General features: G+C 39.1%; 1 protein-coding gene across 1 annotated transcript in view; it reads right to left on the reverse strand.

The window, feature by feature from the left end:
• The window catches only part of PELO (pelota homolog (Drosophila)), a 44,212-nt gene extending 31,840 nt beyond the window's left edge, over nucleotides 1-12,372 (reverse strand). Inside the window, exon 1 of the mRNA XM_010008620.1 lies at nucleotides 12,003-12,372. Coding sequence (XP_010006922.1) covers nucleotides 12,003-12,372 — 370 coding nt within the window. The remainder of the gene's footprint in view (nucleotides 1-12,002) is intronic.
• Between the last annotated feature and the right edge of the window lie 6,075 nt (nucleotides 12,373-18,447).

Genomic DNA, 18,447 nt, shown 5'->3' on the forward strand with positions numbered 1-18,447 from the left:
TGTGGGCTGTGGCCCATGTTGAGAAGCTGTGTCAGTTTCTGCTGTAGTATTACTGTCAAGAAAGATGCTTTAGATTTTATTTAAATTGCTTGCTTTGGCTATTACTGTTTCAGGTGTATTTTCTTATACAAGCACCTGGATTTGTTACAGCTCGAGCTGATTGCCTGACAATTTCTTCTGGGGCTTGATAGGACATTCCAGTGGTATTAAGGACCACTACCATACAAAACTACTGGATTTTTTGTTGTTGCTTTGACTCATTATTTTTGTGTGTGGTTTTGACAGAACACCCTCTTCCCACCCTAAATACAATCCTCAAAAATAATTGGTCTTGTTATTTCTGCCAATATCACTGCAGGTCTAAGCATTAAACAATAGGACCACCAGTCTTCAGTATTCCTGTTAAGTCACATGGAACATGACTATGCTAATAGCCAGAGATTTTTTTTCTGCCCCAAATGGACTTTTATTCTAAACCATTGTAATAATAATTCAACTATGTATTTCTACATAGTTGAAAATACTGAAATTCTTAAAAAATAATAGTATGAAACAGCATATGAATTGTAAAAGCAACAAAAACATTTCAGCTGATTGCTGACTGCAGCGTGGGAATCCTCTCTGCTGAGTCAAGTAATGACCTTTAGTTTCCGTTTAGCAAGAAAGTTCACAATAGATCAAGGTAATTTTTGCAATGCTAACATGGAAAAGACCATTTGGCCTACAAGCTTGCAACAGCAATATACTTCCTTGTAATTTCAGTTGTTTAATTAACAAGTATTTGTTCTCAGACCGTTTATACTTCGAAGGATCACTTCTTGGTTATGCAAGTAGTCCTTTCAGACCAATTGGATTTACTCACTTGGGTAAATATTGTTTAAGTAATCAAAGACTGCAGGACTGAGTATAACATAAATATAAAATGGTTTTCTTATTTTGGATCTATACAGGATTTGAAGAAATTATTAAGGTTATTGAAGAAACCTAACTTTTATTTTTAATCGAATTTTCATATTTTTTGTATGTTTTCTAAAAAAAACTTTTAATAGATAGTTGTTTCCACCCAAAGGAAACAAAATTATTTACAATGTGACTTGATTCCTATTAACTTCCTCCCCCCAAATTCTATCCATATTTAAAGCAGAGGGCAACATTATAAGCAATGGGATAAATCTTAACTCTTTTCAAGTGGCTATAAAGTCTGCCATGAAATTCTCATATACTGAGTTAAATTTAAATTTATATGGTGTTTGGGTATTAGCACAAAGATTAATTTCATTGTATGTAAATTGTATCTTGGAGCTTATGAAGGAATAAAGCTGTAGCCAAATACTCTGATAAATCTCTTTCTAGGGTGTCACACTTCTAGAAGTTGGCTTAGATTAGTGTCCTGTTTCATGGTTTGCATATATATGAAACGTGGACTTTTCCTTGCTCTGTGGTAATTTCTTTGATATGTTACCAAAAGCACTTCTGTTCAGGCTACTTTTGTCTCACATCTTCAGTAGGACATACATGTGGAAGGGCCTTCCATTTCTTTAATTCTGACTTTTGTCCACCACAGGCCCATTAACAAACAGCTGGAACTGCTGGTTTTAACAATTCTGACAAAAAACATTAATGCTTATTTGGAGTGGAAGTCTGAGCTCTGTGAACTGAATAGTAAGTTACATTTTCTAAGTGTTTTTCATTTTTCCAGTTGAGAATGATAGCTGTAATTCAATGTGAGCAGGAATATCTGGAAGGAAAATAATTTTAGGAAAACGTCATTTTGTTGTTTAACTGAAATAGTGTATTTTGGAGTTAGTAGGTATCTGAATAAATTCAGGCATGTATTGAGAAGAAGGCCAAAGGCAATAAAGAACATTCTATAGTCAAAAGAGCCATTCTACCATAAGATGCAGCTACTGAGGGAGTTACATCACAATGAAGTATACCAGAGCTCCTGTGAGGAAGAATTTGGGATGATCTCTGAGATCAGTTTTCATGTGGTGGAAATACTGAGGAAAACTAGAATGAGAAGTAACTGTAGTAGAAGAGTCAAAAGGAGTAAAGGTTATGGAAGAGCGAGGAGGAGAGCTTCTGGGACATAGGAATCTTAAAAGATGCCCAAAATCTATGCAGCAACTTAACTGCTACAACAGACGTGTCTGCGGACACATTCTTCCGCTCCATTTCTTCTTTTAGCTGCTTTTTTTTGCATCTTTATGGTAGACTTTTCATATGAAATGTTCTTGATGGAAGTGTACTTGCAGTCTGTGCTCCCTGGAAGCTGAGCTTTGTTAGTCATAGCTTGCATTATGCTTCCTGAAACTCCCTAGTAACTTCTGCTGTAATCTCCAGGTCACACAAGAGCAAGATGAAGGGGGCACAGATGTTCTTGATTGACCAAACCCAGGATTTCTCTATAAGTGAAACACTGTAAGCCACAGTTAGCCTGAATAAGAACCATTCAAATAACAGAGATTCATTTTTAATTGTGATGCCTACTGTCAACTTTCTGACTTCAAATGAGATTGTGGGATGAATAAAGTGGATGAATATGAATATGAATGTGATAAAGTGGGATGAATATTGATTGCCTGATTCTGAGTGATCAAATTGCCTTTTTAATACACATTGACATCTTGGTTGCATGGCTCTGGAAGTAAGAGAGCTCTTAAGGGAAGTCTTCAAGTATCTCATACCCTCTCCCTCAGTTTTTTTCTGCTCAGGCGGTCTTCCCACTTTTCTGGCATTTGTTCTTCTGATTTCTCTACTTATTTTTGCTCTTATGATCACCGTTGATAGCTATGGGCAACAATACATCATACTAAGGGTATGCAAGACCTGAAGGACTGTTAGATTAGTTACCTTATTTCCAGGGTCCTTATATACAGCCACTTCCAAAATGCAATTTCTGATGCCACCAGCCTAGAACCTGAAGGAACCAAGAAATACGAGTGCATTGTATGGAGAGGCCTGTGTCAGACATAGACTGACCTGGAGTAGTTTGTGGACATGGAGTAAGTATAGGCCTTCCACTATAAAGGACTGCTCTAATTACTCCAAGACTATGACTTCTGCATGTACAAGACCTAGACAAGGTTATACTACTCCTGGAGCAGATATATTGAGAAGCTAGAGACTGAGGGATGAGGGAATGGAAGTGGATATTTCATTTGTGATTTCTTCGATTCTGGACTTCCAGCTCTGCTTCTTGCTGTAGGCACTGCCAACAAGGAACAGTCTGAGTACCAAGAGAGATGGTAACCCCTCCAAGAGATAGAACTGCTTTTTCTAACTGTGCAGTTCTGAAAAAATTTGTATTGATACGTGATTTAGCAATGAACAGAACTGACACAACAGTTCTCTGAGTGTTGCCTGAGCCAAGCTCACCATGAGCTGAGGAATATGTACCACAAAACTGCATGAAACTCTCATTTGTATTTAAAAATTGCTTTCTGGAAGAAGAACAGAGAAAGTAAGCTTGCTGGAGTTCTCTGAATGTGACAGCCTTGTAATACAGAACCCTGATTCCTCTTTGTTTATTCTTGGAGAAATATACTTGCTGGGTTGTTCGTGTTTTTTGGGGGGGGGTTTGGGGGGTTTTTTTGGTAAGTAATTTCTTCATTGGTAGTGCAGGTTTCAGTTTTAACACTCAATTTTATTGCTATCAAGACACTGGCAGAAATAACACAGCAGTTAGAATGATGGAAGCTTTAATTAAGTGTTTCTGAAATTAACTGCAAAGGGAGGTGACATCATCTTAGTGAAGAATATATAGGTATTTGTCACCTTTTGACTCAGGTTTAATAACAATGCTGTTGATCCCCTCCCCCTCCCACCCAGGTAGTGAAGCAGAGAGAGAAAAAGAGAGAGACTTTATTGGATTGAAAACTAAACTACACAGCTTTAATGAAACACTAATGATAGAAGAAAATATGTACAGTTATATACAAATGTGTTCAGGAAGTGTACAAAGCCCTTACTGCCTCCCGCCACCCCCAGCAACTCCCACAGCATCTCCTGAGCTGCAAACTGTCCCTAAAAATTCTAGCCTGCTGCCAGAGAAAGTGCAAAGTGGTGAGCGTCAGGAGAGCTCGAGTCTGGGGGCCAATGGTGATGGATGGACGGAATCCTCCCCAGCCACCGGCCATGGATGGAAGAGAAGGGAAGAAGAAGCAGGAAGGAAGTTGTCTTCTGTGATCTCTGACCTTCCTCTGAGCTTAAGTAGATATATGGAATGGAATATCTCTGGCCAATTTTTCTGTCTGTCTAACTCAGCCTCCTATGGGGGGCGTTATAGATCTCCCCATAGTGTTTGAGCCAGCAGAGTAAAGGTGTGACATTGAAGACCCAGCACTTAGAAAAACATTCCACCATTTGTTATCATTCCAAGCTGGAACGCTTTGCTACTAGTTAAAAGAAGTTCATTGGTAGTGCAGGTTTCAGTTTTAACACTCAATTTTATTGCTATCAAGACACTGGCAGAAATAACACAGCAGTTAGAATGATGGAAGCTTTAATTAAGTGTTTCTGAAATTAACTGCAAAGGGAGGTGACATCATCTTAGTGAAGAATATATAGGTATTTGTCACCTTTTGACTCAGGTTTAATAACAATGCTGTTGATCCCCTCCCCCTCCCACCCAGGTAGTGAAGCAGAGAGAGAAAAAGAGAGAGACTTTATTGGATTGAAAACTAAACTACACAGCTTTAATGAAACACTAATGATAGAAGAAAATATGTACAGTTATATACAAATGTGTTCAGGAAGTGTACAAAGCCCTTACTGCCTCCCGCCACCCCCAGCAACTCCCACAGCATCTCCTGAGCTGCAAACTGTCCCTAAAAATTCTAGCCTGCTGCCAGAGAAAGTGCAAAGTGGTGAGCGTCAGGAGAGCTCGAGTCTGGGGGCCAATGGTGATGGATGGACGGAATCCTCCCCAGCCACCGGCCATGGATGGAAGAGAAGGGAAGAAGAAGCAGGAAGGAAGTTGTCTTCTGTGATCTCTGACCTTCCTCTGAGCTTAAGTAGATATATGGAATGGAATATCTCTGGCCAATTTTTCTGTCTGTCTAACTCAGCCTCCTATGGGGGGCGTTATAGATCTCCCCATAGTGTTTGAGCCAGCAGAGTAAAGGTGTGACATTGAAGACCCAGCACTTAGAAAAACATTCCACCATTTGTTATCATTCCAAGCTGGAACGCTTTGCTACTAGTTAAAAGAAGCTTACTGAAGGGAAAAATAATCAGTAAAAGGAAAATTAGCTTAATCCTGGCTCAAACAAGAACAGTATTAAATCAAGAAATATGTAATGTACCGTTTATATTCCCTTCCCAAGGCTGAGCAGTGACTTTAAACAAAGTAGTCTTCCCATCTTCTTTCTCACAGCACTGTAAAACTTTTCAGACCTGGATACAGAGCTCTAGATACTGCTGATAAACAATAGAGGACCATTTTAATAAGAAAAAAATAATAAATGTCAGATTTGTCTCCCAAGGAAACAGGTAAGGAATTAAAGGACAGCCAGGCTGTTTTTAGTCTAGCTGGCTCTAAAAGAAAAAAAAAACAAACAAACTATTCTACATCTGTCTTTATATGTCTGTCAAATACCTGTCAAATAAATATAACAGAGGAAATGAGAGAAAGTTTTGTCTCCCACGAGGAAATGTGCAAATAGCAAGCCTGAGGACAGTCATTGTGCCAATAGTGCTGGAAACCTGGTGAATTCCTTTGGATGGGCTCTGTCTTTCAAAATTTTCACCATACTTTTCACACTGAGTGGGGGTGTTACAAAGGCTGTGTGTGCCTTCTTATTTATCCTTCAGCTCAGATATGAATAGTAGTTGCATTCTTTGTCTTTTAGTCTAAAGCAACCTGTTTCAGGTCAAGAACTCTTTCTGGAGTTTCTGTTTGATATTATGATAGAGATATTAAGAAGTGCCTCAATGTCTAAATCTAGTCTGAGCTGACAAGCCTGTTAGGTGTGCTTACAAAAATAAATTGTAAGCCTTATAATTGCCTAGTTGAGTGGAAATGCCTTGGGACAATAGCTAGCTAAAGATCTGGTGAACTAGGCAAACCATGCAAAGGTATTTTTACACAATGGAAAATCCCTAAGACAGGCAAAAGTGCTGATGTAAGACTTTCTGAACCAGAGACTGGTTGAGTCAGCAGTGACTTTGTCACCCATAGTACATGTTTGGGTCAAGAAAGGGAAGAGGTGGGGATGTTGTATGATGCAAATGTGTGGAAGACCCTGTTGCACAGATAAATAAATTAGGAATAAGAAGCAGAGGACTGGGGAGAGCTGGGAGGCAGAAAGAAAGAGAGAAAGAGAGACATTGACAGAGAGAGAGGAAGAACTGAGAATTCTGGGGAGATGCCACATGCACTGTGACATTCTGCCCACCTCATATCACTCAAATGTTTTGTTTCATGTTTTTTCCTCAGTTTCTTTTGAGCATGGTGTGGAAAGAAGGCAGAGAAATGGGCTACTGTGAGATTTTAAAAATGTAAATTATCTGTAAATATACATCTGTTTTTGAATCCTAAACAAAGGTTATTCTATACTCGCCTCATACCCCTGCTTATTACATTTTAATGCAAGGTTCTGGCATGGTGGACTGGCATGGTATGAGGAAGGGTACATTTCTGTTGAGTGCAGAGGCAAGCACTGACCAAGGGCTGTGGAGTTCCTCTTCTCTGATGGAACATATGCTATATATACATATATACGCTACTATATACACTATTTGAGTGTATTAATACATAATGCCATTTAAATGTAGATGCCAATGAAGCAGAACTTTAAGGGACCAAAATCCATCAAATAAGTTGAAGAAAATTACTTTTATTATTATTACTGTTAGAATGACAGTAACATCTACAATATATCAGTGTTTTTGACTTTTCTAAGTGGTCTCAGGCAAGGTTGTCAGACAACTTTAACAATCCTTGACATTAATGGGGTCTATATTGATTTATGACCTCTGTGGCTTTGTATCTCTCCAGTTTTGCTATGAAAATATGAGTATGTCTCTGGGTAAACCAATACAGTAGCCAAACTTATTTTTCTTTTGGTATTTCTTGTTCACTCTCTGTTGTCAGCAGGATTCCCAGAAAAATAAAATAATATAGTAGTCCTGATACTAAGATTGCTGACATATAGCAAATCTGTCCCTTTCCTCCCCCCTCCCACCTCAGCCTGACTTCTGGATCAAGCCTGTAGCTTAGGAGAGGAAGATAAAGTAACTCTGAGTACCTGCTGAGTTGTACTAACTCTTGTTTTGGTTGCTAGCAGGAGAACTGGATTTTATAAACAAATATATTTTTCATTTTCAGACTGGCTCTGTTCAATAGACCATTACCAAAGTTTAAACAGCAGTATACTGGAAAGTGGACACTGTATTCAGGAACAGCTCACAGACAGTGGGAAATGCTAGTGCATCCTGGCTTCCAGTAACTGGAAAGGATAAGACAAGGGAATTCTGTCAGGACTTAAAACAGTTATACCTCAAATCTAAAAAATAGAATTTGTTTCAGTGGCAGTGGAACGTATGCATAGGCAATGAAACTGGAACGAACAGAAGAATGTAGTCTATTAATACACGGCTCTGACACTGGTGTCACGGCAACTATTTTGGCAAGCTGTGGGCTTGCTGGTGAGAGGATATGGAATCCTCTTCTCCACTAAGAGTTGCCTCACGTCCTGTTTTTGTTGAGATCAGTTTGTGGAAGTAGTCAATTTCCCTCTCACTCTCCCTGATGTTTCTCAGTCTACTCAACTCTTCCCTGAGCTCCATCACTTCATCCTGAAGCTGTGCCACCCGGCTGAGCAAGTTGGGTGTGTGTGTTGATCTGCCTGAGAGTAGGAAGGCTCTACCAGAACAGCCTGGATTGATGGGCCAAGGCCAACTACATGAGGTTCAGCAAGGACGAGTGCCTGGTCCTGCACTTGGGTCACAAAAACTGCGCGCCAAACTACAGGCTTGGGGAAGAGTGCCTGGAAAGCTGCCGTAAAGGAAAAGGACCTGGGGGTGCTCTTTGACAGCCAGCTGAATATGTGCCAGCAGTATGTCCAGGTGACCAAGAAGGCCAATGGCATCCTGGCTTGTATCAGCAATAGGGTGGCCAACAGGACTAGGAAAGTGGTTGTTCCCCATACTTGGCAGTGGTGGGGCTTCACCTCCAGTACTGTGTTCAGTTTTGGCCCCTCACTACAAGAAGGACATTGAGGTGCTGGAACATGTCCAGAGAAGGGCAACAAAGCTGGTGAAGGGTCTGAACCACAAGTGTTATGAGGAACATCTGAGGGTACTGGACTTGTTTAGCCTGGAGAAAAAGAGACTGAAGGGAGACTGTATAGGTCTGCTTAAGAAACAGTGTGTTTTGGGTCAGATCTCCAGTCCCTGACATGACTGCAAAAGGCAGCTGCAGAGCTTCTTTAATGTAGGAGTTGAGAAGTCTTCCTGATGTGGAAGAATAGTGGTTATCAGAAAGCCCTTGAGACCTGCTGTGTGTTGTCTGCTCCACTGTGTGCTGAGAAAAATTGAATATAAGACTGGGAGGTAAGATCTTACATTCAGTTGGCTTACTCTAATGCTAATAGAGATATGGAAATCCTAGTGGACTTTCCACAAAAGACAACCATTTGGACCCTGGAGAGACTGCGGAAAGAGAAAGAAATATAAGGGTGATCAGAAGATCTTAATCAGATCAAAGTGAAATCTCTTAAGCACACATCCACTACCCATGGTCTTTAACAGAGAAATAATATTTTTGAGATACAAAATCTTTGTCTTCAATACATGTACCTGTAAGAAAATGAGCCACTTTTCATTTATATTGGATAAAGTAGTTCAAATATGAAACTATTAAAACACTGACAGATAAAGAGAGGAATAGTAAAGGCTTCATTTAAACTGGCATGGCAACAGGATAAAAAACCAGAAAGTCAGATAATGAAGCACAGACAGAATAGAGGTTTTAAAGCCACAAAGCTGGAGGAAATATCACAAAAATTATATAGATAGACAGTGTTAAGTAAAATATTTTAGAGCTATATAAAAAAATTACAGCTGCATCTCATTGTTTCTGCTAAATGTCTCTGGAACATAAAAAGCTGAGGAAGTGAACTATGGAAAAAATAGATCTTGCTTGGATATTAATCATAGATGAGATTATATACTGACAGTAGATAAACCAAACCTTTCCATTTGTAAAAGATGAATGGATGAAAAAACCCCAAACAACAAGAAAACAGGCAATATAGTAAGTTGTTCTACTTTGTTGTTGAAAAGCTGCTAAGAGTGGGAGTTTGCTGCCTTTCAGTAATGAGAGAAATTAGTCCTTCCTATGTTCCTCCATCTGTAACACTTTTCTGACTGAGTGGTGGAGCAAAATCATGTTACAGCTGAAAAAGATACTTTGTGTCATGAAGACTTTAAGCTATGGATATGACTGGCCATTTGTCCTGTTTGTAAGAACTGACATCATCAAGTGGTTCATACCATACAAAATTAAATTAAAAAAAAAATAGATCACGTTTTCAGATTTCAAGAAATGAAGCTGATAAAATGTACTTCCTTAATTATAAAATGATTAGAAAAAAAGTATACTGTAAAGATAACACTGACATCAAATCCTAGCTTATGTAAGTTCCCAGAATTTATATCATACTATTCCTACATCATTGTTTCCAACTATGATGAACTTACACTGGTGATGCACTCATCAAATGTACTTTGACACAAACTTGAAAATACAAAATCTCATGTCTGAGCTGCTGGTGTTATTTTAAATAGTTTTCTGAGATTTTTTGTGTTTTAATATGGAAAGGTTAAAATTTCTACTAACTTGTGGTCTGCTAACCACTCCAAAATACGTGTGATCAGCTGTGCCACACATATCAGCTTTACACACCAGTCAGACCAAGCAAGGAAAGATATTTAGTGTCATCCATTATCTTTTAAAATGCATTATGTATAACATTATTCAACTGTATAAAAATGTAGTAGATCGGTATTATCTGGAATTTGAAGAGGTCAACAGATGAATGCAAAGGGTGAATTTTTTCACAATGATGGACCCAAAAACTATGTGATTGTATTTTAAAAATGGCAAGGGATGGAAGAATGGAAGAACAGAGGGAAGTAATATTATAGGAGAGGCAATGTGTACATTGGAAATTAGGATTATGCTATGCACTTGTAATGATTTATTAATTAAGTTCAGCATCAAGACAAAAGGAAGAGAAGTGTGAGATAACAAATGAACATCACATTGGGCCTTTGCATTCAAGGAGGAGTAAAAGAATCAACAGTCTATTCAACTTACTCAAATTAATATTGTGCTTGTAATTCCTAAAAATAAATTGATTTTGTTTTCTTAGTCCAAGTAAATTTGTCCTGCTTCAGAAACAGTCTCATTCTAACCCAGAGAAACTGAGTCATTCTGTCTGTCTATAATACTAAGGAATTATACTATTTCCTAGTATTTTCACTGTTGTTACAGTAACAGTGAGATTCTCTGAAGTCTGCTTTGGCAGGAAATATCATACAATCTAAATACCAACAAAGGTGAAGAGGTATATTGTAAAAAACCAAGACCAGTTCTTTTTATGTCAATTCGTTTTCAACTTGTAGCAGAAAAGAGTGTTCGGAAGTATGCTTATTCTTAACTGGTTTTCTTCCACACTTTAAACCAGAGAAACTGACTGCAGTTACAGTAATTGGTACTTTCTCTTCTTTACCTCTTTCAAGAAACATTCTGAGTTGTAGATTTAAAAATTAAACCAAGTGAAACAAAACAGTGTGATGGAACTGAGATCTACTCTAAAACTTATGTTGTGGGTTTATTAGAATGTGTGTGTGACAACCTTGATAACTCAGTCCTTGGCCCTTATTTTTAAACAACCTCAGTTGCCACATCATGTACTTCATATACAGGAAACTACTTGAACTTGAATTCAAGTTCCATTTCCTAGGAATGCAAAGAAAATGCAGATACAAAACTACCTAGAAAACTACTACCAGTAGAATGATGGATTCTCCTTTTGCCTTTAAATGTCTTAGTATCAATATATCCTCATTATTGTAAGGGGAACCTCACAGGCTATGAGGGGACAGTCTTGTTTTTATAGAAAAAGTAATAAAGATTTTTCCCTCTTTTGCCTCCTGTAACTATTGACGTACAGTCAGCTGCTGATGCAAGCCATGGGCAGCAACAGGCTTTTCAGAAAGGAAAGTGCAGAAACCAATTTGGTACAGTATTTTCAAGTATTGTTGTGTAACAGTTTGCAGAATCACAGATTCATAGAATATGCTGAGTTGGAAGGGACCCATCAGGATCATCGAGTTCAACTCCTGTCCCCGTCTAGGGCACCCCAAGAATCACATCCTGTGCTGAAAAGCATCATCCAAATGCTTCTTGAACTCAGGCAGGCTTGGTGTTGTGACCACTCCCCTGAGGAGATTGTTCCACTGCTCAACAGCTCCTCCCAGTTTTGTATCATCAGCAAACTTGTTTAGAATTCCTTCAGGTCCTGCATCCAAGTCACTGATGAAGATATTGAAGAGGACTGGGCCTAGGATGGGACCCTGTGGGACCCCACTAGTGACTGGTTGCCAGCCTGATGTTACCCCGTTCACTGCCACTTTTTGTGCTCGACCTGTGAGCCAGTTTCTCACCCATGTAAAGCATGGTTGTCCAGCTATATGCTAGACATTTTGTCCAGAAGAACACTGTGAGTGACACTATCAAAAGCTTTGCTGAATTCCAGAAATATTGCATCCACTGGCTTCACTTGATCAGCTAGGTAGGTTACCTTGTCATGAAAAGCAATTAAGTTTGACAACCAGGACTTTCCCCTTGTGAAGATGTGCTGGCTGTGACCAATGGCTGCATTGTCCTCCGGATGTTGTTTCAATATCTCCCAGAATCATCTTTTCCATAATTTTACCAGGCACTGAAGTTAGACTGACCAGCCTGTAGTTTCCAGGGTCCTCCTTCTTGCCCTTCTTGAATATTGGAACAACATTAGCCAGTTTCCAGTCAACTGCGTTCTCTCCAGATTCCCTGGATCTCCTCAAAATCATAGAGGGAGGCCCAGTGATGACATCAGATGGGCCTTTGAGGATTCTTGGACAGTTTCCATCAGGCCTGGTGGACTTGTAGGGATCTAACTGTAGAAGCAGATCCTGCACAAGTTGAGGGCCAGCTAAGAGTTGATCCTTATTGCAGCTATGGTCCTCCAGTTCTGGGCATTGAGACCTCCTTAGACCATCATCAGTGCTGAAGAGAAAGGCAAATAATGCATTAAATATCTCTGCTTTGTCTATATCCCTGTTGGTGAGGTGACTGTCCTTATTCTGTGGAGGACCCATATTGTTTCTATATGGCCTTTTGCCATTAATGTAATTGAAAAAAAACTCTTTTTGTTGTGCCCCACAGTGCTGGCCATTTCCAGCTCCAGTTGAGCTTTGGCTGAATTTTCTCCCTACAGTGGTTAGCAGTATCTCTGTATCCTTCCCATGTCACCTGACCTAGCTTCCACTGGGCATGCCCCTTCCTTCTTTGCCCAATCTGCAAGAGCAGATCCCTGTTCAGCCAAGCCGGTCTTCTGCCTTGTCTGCTTGACTTCTGACATCTTGGAATTGCCTCCTCCTGTGCCGTTAGGAGGTGATGTTTGAAGAGTCACCAGCACTTATGAACCCCAGCTCCTGCAAAAATATTTTCCCAGGGGACCTGACTCAGAAACTCCCTGAGCAGCCTGAAGTCTGCTTTCCTCATGTCGTTGATGTGATTTAATTTGCTTTTGATTTCTATTTTGTTCATAGAAATAATACATGCAGGAATCATGCTAATCCTTCCATGAAAATGTCAGTGCGGGTGATGACAGATATGACACAATTAGTCTTTCAGCTTTACATTATAGACTTCACAGACAAAGGGACAGGTAATACAGATTATTATTTCTGCCATCTCTTGGTTCTCTTTTACTTACAAACAATAACAAAAAGATGTGGTTTTTTTCTGTACATTTTCTATGCAATTTTTTTCAGAAGTTATAAGAAGAAAATAGTTGTAACTTTTACTATATCTATAATCTGTATCTATAATCTATATCTATAATATATTTTTAATCTGGGCTATAAGATTCTTCAACATATTATTTTTAGCCCCTCCATTATTGGTAATTATAATGATTCGCTGCTAGTCAATTACATATTAATTTCACTCTTTCTTGTGTATACGTTGTCTTTATTACCTAGATACCCTTATAAAGTTATGAGTTTGGAATGGTCACCATGCCCTTTCTTAACAGAAAAGGGGTCAGCAATTCCATTACATCAAATAATGTAGTAGGAAACCTCATCGGTTTGAGATGTTAGTTTATGCAGTGTTCTGTGTCAATAGGCCTAAAAACAGAGACAAAGAGGAGACAGAGGAAAAAAGAGGAACCAAAGCCTATTCCAAATATCAAATGCTAATTACAGATGAAGACAAGCACCTGAATTTCTGCCACAAAGAGAGAATATAGTTGCTAGGAGCATTGCAATGGCCATTTGGCATTTCAGCTGTCGGCCCTGCAGCATATAATCACAGGGTGTATTTAAGTTCTCCAGCAATTTCAAGTCTACTAAAAATGTAGTATTCTGACATCCATCAAGCTGAAGGAATGACAGTTAAAAAAATACATATGAATATAAATTATGTTCTTCCTGAGGGTGCTTTTTGGATAAAAAGTGATTTAGCTTGCATTTGAGTAAGGCTTTGTCATTCTTTTTCTTTGCAATCCTTGAAGTCACTTGGTAACATTAACAGTGTAATTGTTTTATGAAGCTATTACAAGTATTTAGCTTCTTAACTACTTCATGTGCACTAAGCAGAGAGAATTTTTCTGCTGCTGAAGTATGAAAATTTCTGTGCCTTTGAAAAGTGCATGCCAGTTCTCTCAACATGTCAAACAATTTTAACAATGATTGTGAGGGATTTGGAAACCACAGCTGTCTGTCTTTCCTGCTTCATTGGAAGCTATCTGTGCTAAAAACAATAACCTCTGCTTCCTTAATTTGATGACATTCCCAGAAGAAATATCTTTTAGGCAATGACTTCCAGGCCACAAAAAAATACTGTGTGATCTATGTGGCAAAACCTAAAGAAATGGAAAGAAACACCAGCTTTATGGTGGCATAGGGTAGAAACCCTGTATCTTTGGAAACCCTTGCTTGTTTCTATCACTGTGGGTCTCTCATTGAAATATTGTCTTCAATAGGTAACCTACACAGCATTGATACACAGGCTTATTATGCACATTGGTAATTTTACTGAGTCAAAAGTAGTCTTCATGTCATACAAGAACTTTCCAATTAAAAGCCTCAAGTGGGCACTGCTATATAGGCAGAATGTTGAAGAATTGAATGCTTTTAAGCCACTAAATCAGGAACCTATTTTCCACTGTAGAGTGAAACATTAATTTACTTTTTTTTCCTTAAATACTTTCCTTGAAATACATTTTCTTCATCTCCACCTCACTGCTGGCTAGGGGACACTTTTTAAGGTCAGACCATAAGAAGATCCTTTATTTCAGTACTTTCAAATATTTTGAACAAAACAAAGGGAGTCTCCAATTTGGAGCGTTGTGGAAAGACCTAAATGGGATTATTTGAAGCAGCCCAAACTCATGGACGTATTAATTCTCTCAGACTGCTTGCCTGGTTCATGGTACTTTGTTGGGTCATAGAAGAAGCAAAATCTTATTGCTGGAAATTTTGTCTAAACAACAACAAAAAAAATGAACCTTCTGCATCTGGATTATTCATCCAATTGAAAAAGCACAAAAAGTCTCCACCCTGCCTGCAAAACTGATCCAGCATTGCACACATTTCCTTGAGTTTAAAAACAAATATATGGTTAAATAATGTCTCTGTAGTAAACTATTATTGAAAGCATTATGAGAATATCTGCATCTCAATATGTCAAAATAATGACTCAGGCGAATTTACTGTAATATTTTTCTTGAATATCAAAGGGATGATGAAAGTGCCCAGCCTTCACCATACCTTTCAAGATTTGCCTAATGACAGGAGCATTTGAAGGCTCAACAAGTTTAAAGAGTAAGTATAGTGTGTATGTAAGAAGACAAGCCTTTTTTTTTTTGTGTGTGCATAGAATCTTGAGAGCAGTCACAGCTGCCACAGACCCAGAATGAGGCCAGAGTCCAGACTCGACTGCAGAAGGAGATGTCTTATGTAAATTTAATAGTTAGAAATCCCCTATAAACCAGGCTGCAATGGTGACATACAAGGAATTCAAAGCTGCTTCTCTGATTAAAAAATCAAGAAAGAAAGATTATATTATGCAGGGCAAGAGTTCACATACAATCCCATAGTTGAATATTCCTGAGGGGAAAAAAAGAAAGGAAAACAAGCCCACATGAAGAGGTGGGCAAAAATCTTGAAACAAAAATCTGTAGTGACCACTGATCTGAGATAGCTTATTCCCCATCTCTAGCTGTTAAGTTCACAGATCTCAGCTGGTCCCATTTGGTATTTATCCTTTCTCTAGGGAGAGAAGGGAAAAAACAGTGTACAGACTTCCCAGTCTTTGAAAGCCCAAAATAATAGCTGTTACACTTCACATTGGCTGACCTTTGCAAGTGAGGACATGCCTCCAACTGGCTCGGCTATTTTCTCAGTGGAGATGTCAGTGTGCTGCACATGCCCCATGTTATTGAATGAAACTTTAGGCACATCTTAGTAATCAGGACTCCAATAAAAACATTCATTTTCATGAGAAGATTCCTTCCAAATTGCACCTGGCAAATAAAAAATTGTTGTGACTTCACTGTGTTGAGACTGTGTGACACTTCTAAACCTAGCAAATGGTATTATGTTGTAAATGAAATGTATTTTTCATTGTAGCAATATATGAAGATATTATGCCATATATCTTTGGATAACTCTTCAGGCACTCAAAATATGAAAGCACAAGAAAGACTGTTCTCCCTAGCCCATGCTATATTTTAGCTGCATCTGACCTAGCCATGTTCTTTGAACTTTGGAACTGTGGCAATGAGTGTGGCTTAAAAATTAAGATTGATTTTTGTCACATTAGTATGGGTGCTGAAAAACTCTTCTGTCCTTGATTGTACATCAGTCACTATAGTAAGGGTTGGGATGAAGCATAATAAAGTTGTGTCCTAAAAAAAGAAGGACAAAAGCATGATACAAATGAAATAAATTTCAAAAGAAAAGTACTCCTTTCTCCAAAATGTTTCACTGCCTGGTCCTTAAAAAGTTCTCAGAGAAAAAGGAGGGCAAAGGAACAAATTATTCTTTCTTGTTCTTCTGTGCAGGATACCAGAGACTTTGCTATTTAGGTAGCAAATTTACAAGAAAACAAAGCTCTGAGACCATGTGAAAAATCTGTACTTGTGGATGGATTCAAAATGTGGAGTGTGGTGGAAAAGATGTTCCCAGTACTGGCTTAGTTGTAGGTCTCATTTTAAGTCCCAATCCACAGGAAGTTAAGAGAGGCTTGGAAGCTCCATTTATATTTACATTTGCATATGGTATGGCTGAAGTCTAGATAAAAGTTCTGGGAGCAGAATGAATAAAGTAGAGCCTCTTGAGCTTGGCAATGTGGAGTATTGGTCTTGTACAGTTATTCGTCAAGTGAAAAAGTTCTAGTTTGCAACTCTTATATGGCCACTCATATACATTTCCAGGTCCTGACAGCAGCTGGTGTGAAGTTCAAAGTTATTTCTTCTCAAGACCTTCTCTACTGCAATTGAGATTTCAGAGGCCAGAATTAAAGGGTGCTGAATTCTTTCAGCTCCAACCAAACACAACAAAAGTTGAAAGTATACAGACTGGACATTTTGAAGATACCAGCTGAACATCTTGTGGGAAAACAGTGCTTACATGATCATGCTGCTCCATGTATTACACATCTTGGAAACAGAAGACTGATGTTGTGCAGGAAATACTGCAACAGGCCAGAAAACTAAACAAACAGCAGTCATTCCCTGATCTCAGCTATTTCATCAACTTTCTGCTATTGTTACAGATGGTTTGACTAAAAACAGAGAGAAGTGAGTCTGAGCACCCCTCCTACAGGAAGACCTGTAGTGCAGCATAATGGATAAGGAAATCTCTGCGAACTCTATTAGGGGACTCTCAGTCTTTCTAAATGGAGAGGGGAGGAGGCAAGATTTTCTTTCCTGTGAAGGGACATAGTAAATTCCTGTGGATATTAACTGCACACTGAGGTCAGTGTGATCCCAGACAATCAGCTGCAGTGCAAACCATCCAGCCATAGAGGTATTTAACAAACTTACACAAAAGTTAATTTCTGAGGAGAAGTTCAGGAGGATTCACACACATCATCCTATTATGAAAGAAGTTATTTGTAAGTTTTAAAGGTTAAAAGGCATCAAGACATTCCCAAAATAAAATGAAATAGAACATCAGAGAATTTTTTTTCTGATAGAATATCAGAACAGTATTGCCTGTTCAAACACTCTAAGTGACATTAGTCAGTGAAATCATGTGATACAATTCATTGGATGATGACCAGCACACACAACAACCTGCTGTCTGTCTGGTAATACTGGGGTCATAAGGAGGGGGAGGAAAAAAAAATGCTATGAAGAAAATGACTTCAGGATTGCTGGCAGAAAATTCAGCAAATGAACTGAAGTCTTGTGGAACTGTGGTGCACAAAAAGATAACTTATCTTCTACATAACAGAGCAGGAGAGACATATGGATTCCTAAGACCTGTTAAGAGTTTCAGGTACATATGATGTCTCTGCACTGAGAATACTTCACAGTTTACTGAGCATGAAGAGTACTCTTGGTATTCCTAAACAGTTATGGTTTGGAGTGTGTATTAGGTTTGTGTGGCAATGCTTTGGTAGTGGGAGAGCTACAGGGGCTGCTTCTGTGAGAAGATGCTAGAAACTGCCCCTTTGTCTGATAGAACCAATGACAGCCGACTCCAGGATGGACTTGCTGCTGGACAAGTCCAAGCCCATCAGTGATGGTAGTAACACCACTGTGGTAACAGTTAAGAAGAGTTTAAAAGCCCTGCTCAACACTGGCAATAGCAGTCAGAAAAGGAGTGAGAATATGTGAGAGGAACAACTGTATGGACACCAAAACAGACATTCTCCTGCAGCCCATGGTGAAGACTGTGGTGAGGAATGCTGTCCCTTTGCAGCCCATGGAGGCTAATGGTGGAGCAGATATCCAGCTGAAGCCTGTGAAATGATCCCATGCTGGAGCAGGTGGATGCCTAAAGGAGGCTGTGACCCCATGGGAGTCTTGTGCTGCAGCAGGCTCCTGGTAGGACCTGTGGCCCTGTGGAGAAAGGAGCCCATACTGGAGCAGATTTTCCAGTGGGACTTGTGACCTCATTGAGGATCCACGCTGGAGCATTCAATGAAGAACTGCA

Source organism: Chaetura pelagica, unplaced genomic scaffold, assembly GCF_000747805.2.
Source record: "Chaetura pelagica isolate M959 unplaced genomic scaffold, ChaPel_1.0 scaffold382, whole genome shotgun sequence".
In the NCBI taxonomy this organism is placed as follows: Eukaryota; Metazoa; Chordata; class Aves; order Apodiformes; family Apodidae; genus Chaetura; species Chaetura pelagica.